Genomic DNA, 2,882 nt, shown 5'->3' with positions numbered 1-2,882 from the left:
TCTCTCTCTCTCTCTCTCTCTCTCTCTCTCTCTCTCTCTCTCTCCTTTGTGTCTCTTGCCAGTCCTGTGCAGAGAGCAGGCCCCGAGGTCTCAGCCAATGTAATGCACCTGCTCCCCCCCCCTAGTTAGACCACATGGGTCCAGGGGAAGCCTGAGGGTCTGTGTGTCTTCCTGGGGTGCTGCCTCTTCCCTCTGAATCTCTTCTAGGTCCCTTCTCTTGACCCCTCTTCTCCTGCCACTTCTGGACAACCTACCAGGCATGTTGTCTTGGATGAGGTGGGTGACCTTGAGCCCCGGGCTCAGTTTCTGCCCCAAGGAGCCCCACAATTGCCTCCTCAGGCTGGACTGAATCTCCTGGACTAGGCAACTAATTGGAACTAGGGAAGAAAGATGATAGAAAGAGAGGATCCAAATCTGACATACCAAAAAGGTCAATAAATGCATTTTTAAAAATCCAGAAATCTAGTTTGAACAAAAAAGTTGGGTAGGGATGAGCTCGGGTAGAGGAGTTAGAGGCCATCCGGGTTCAAGTTTTGTCCCCACCAGCCATTTGCTGTGTGACTCAAGGCAGACTGAACAGTCTCTCTAAGCCTCATTGGATTTTTTGATCGCTGTGGTGCCTTCTCTGTTTTTCAGAAGAAGGAAACAATGTCGGGGAGGCTCGAGATCCCACAGCTGAGGTGGCTTTGAGGCCAGATTATTGTAACCTCGAGTCAGAATAGCCACACTTAGCCACTAGACTGCCTATTTGGGGAGCCTGCAATGACCTAACCTTGGAATACCTTCTGTTTCTATTCAGTCCCATTGTCCATTACCTTGCTGTGTGTGGCTGGACAGATTTCCCCTTCCCCATCAAGGCTGCAAATACCCCCTCAGCCACTGGTTCCACTTCTGACCTTGGGGGAGTGAAACAGCCTTGCGAGGCCTCAGTTAGAATCCTGACTCCATCACCCTCTCCCCAGAGAAGAAGGGGGTTAGATTAGCTAGATCTCCAGTCCAGATTATCCCTTTACTCCCTGTGGGAGCCTCTGCAAGGCCCTTCTCTCCGAGCCTCAGTTTCCCCTTCTCTTGAGTGAGACAGTTGGACTAAATGCTCTCTAAAGACTTCAGTGTAGGAGCAGGGCCCAAATCCTTTCCCCCTCTCTGAGCCCCAGTTTTCTCTTCTCATACGATAAAGGAGTTGGAATTAAGTGGTCTCCAGGTTCCTTCTGCAAGTCACGGAGTGTTGGACGAGACTGATCAACAGAAAGGTTTTTTCCAACTCAGGCTTGTTAGGATCTTATCAATTGGAACCCAGCCAAGTTCTTGTTAGGCAGGGCTTCTAACAAATCATAGCCATTCGGCAACAAAATGGGCTGCCCCACAAGTGAGGGAGCCATCTGCTACAGGAGATACCAAATTAGAAACTGGATGGCCATTTGAGAGGTCATCTAGGCCAGCCCACTTGTTTCTTTTGATAGATAAGAAAGCGAAGCCCAGAACTAGGACTAGAAGGTGGATCTCTGGAGTCCTCATCTATTCTAAGAAGGATGTACTTAGGCCATTGGGATGGGCCACTTTGGGAAGCAGGGAGGCTTTTCAACACTCCCCCACGTCGGTGATCTGCAAGAGATCACTCGCAGCTCTGTCCGGGCCCTATTCTTAAGTCTGGAAGTTCTCAAGCATTATAATAGTAACAGCACTGACTGATATTCACCTTGAGCTTTCAGCATATTCTTTCCATTTGAGCCCACACAGTGCAAACTACAGTAATTATCATCATCCCTTCTTTGCCACTTGAAGCTTAAAGAGCTGTCACTCGCCCTATTGAGTTTGTGGGGCAGAGTTTGCATCCAGGTCCTCCTGACTCAGTGGCCAGCGTTCCACTGTTCCACTTTGCTCCACTGTTTCTCCAAGGAAGCTTCCCCTTTTGGGGCATGCCGGGGTTCTCTGGTTCTATTTTGGCTCGCAGTCTCAGGTTATCAGGTTTTCTGATGCTGAGGTTCTCAGGTTCAGAGGGGCTGAGCTTCTTACCTGATTTGAAAGTCTTGACATCCTCCTGGATCTCTGGCCCAGCCTTCAGTACAATGCTGCTCTTCCCAGCCTGCAGCTCAGATTCCATGAAGGGACACTGGCCCTTAGCCAGAGAAGGTGACCCTATCCCAAAACAATGACTGTGACTCCTGCCCAGAGGGCCAGGGAAGGACACTCTGATGAGGGGAACGTTGCCTTGGGGAGGTGGTTAAAGGGGGGCAGGCTGGCCATGTCTGCCTATGAGCCTTCCTCACCTACCTCACTACCCAGAAAGCCAGAGTTTGAGCGGCAGCATGGGCCTTCTCTGTAACCTCTGACCTTTCCTAGCCTCACTTTTCCCTCCTTCATTTGAGTGCGATACCTCCTTCCCCTTTCAGCTGAGTCCTCTAAACTCATAGGTGTTTGGGTATAGGGGTTGGTGGAAGGACCTTCTCTCTTCTTACCACACGCCTGGACTTTTGCCTCCTTGCTTCCCGGGCTGGATGTAGTCAGGCTCCGGGCTGCCATGATAGGGCACCGATTAGCACTGAGCAACATCTGGGGCCTTGTTTTCTTCAGGAATATAGCCCTGTCCCAGGCCATGACTGGGCAGCGCTGTAGAAAGGAAGCCATCTTGGCCCTGCATGAGAGAAAAAATGTTAGAGCTAAAACATTTCTTGCTAGGGGATCATCCCGTGTCTGTCTGTGTAGCTTTCTTACTTCCATACCGTTGTTCCAGAGATAAGCCACCACTGCCTTGGATTGAGGGAGGAAAACATGGTGTTCTGGACTCTTGGCTTGGTTCTGTCCCTCTTTACGTGACCTTGGGCTGCTCCCTTCCCTTCTCTAGGCTTTAGCTATTCCTTTTTTCTGTATAGTGATGGAATTTC

General features: G+C 50.3%; 1 protein-coding gene across 1 annotated transcript; it reads right to left on the bottom strand.

Moving 5' to 3' along the window:
• Window positions 1-254: 254 nt before the first annotated feature.
• On the bottom strand, window positions 255-2,629 carry LOC123256589 (5-aminolevulinate synthase, erythroid-specific, mitochondrial-like; the record flags this gene model as incomplete). The annotated part of the gene is made up of 3 exons (XM_044685175.1): window positions 2,457-2,629; window positions 2,014-2,136; window positions 255-377 (listed from the first exon to the last, which is right to left on the bottom strand). Coding segments are annotated over exons 1-3 (415 nt in total), but the record flags the coding sequence as incomplete, so codon positions are not given.
• Window positions 2,630-2,882: the final 253 nt, after the last annotated feature.

The sequence above is a fragment of the Gracilinanus agilis genome, unplaced genomic scaffold, assembly GCF_016433145.1.
Source record: "Gracilinanus agilis isolate LMUSP501 unplaced genomic scaffold, AgileGrace unplaced_scaffold6174, whole genome shotgun sequence".
NCBI classification, from domain to species: Eukaryota; Metazoa; Chordata; class Mammalia; order Didelphimorphia; family Didelphidae; genus Gracilinanus; species Gracilinanus agilis.
Note: the sequence above shows the minus strand (reverse complement) of the source record. Positions and strands in the feature narration are given on the sequence as shown.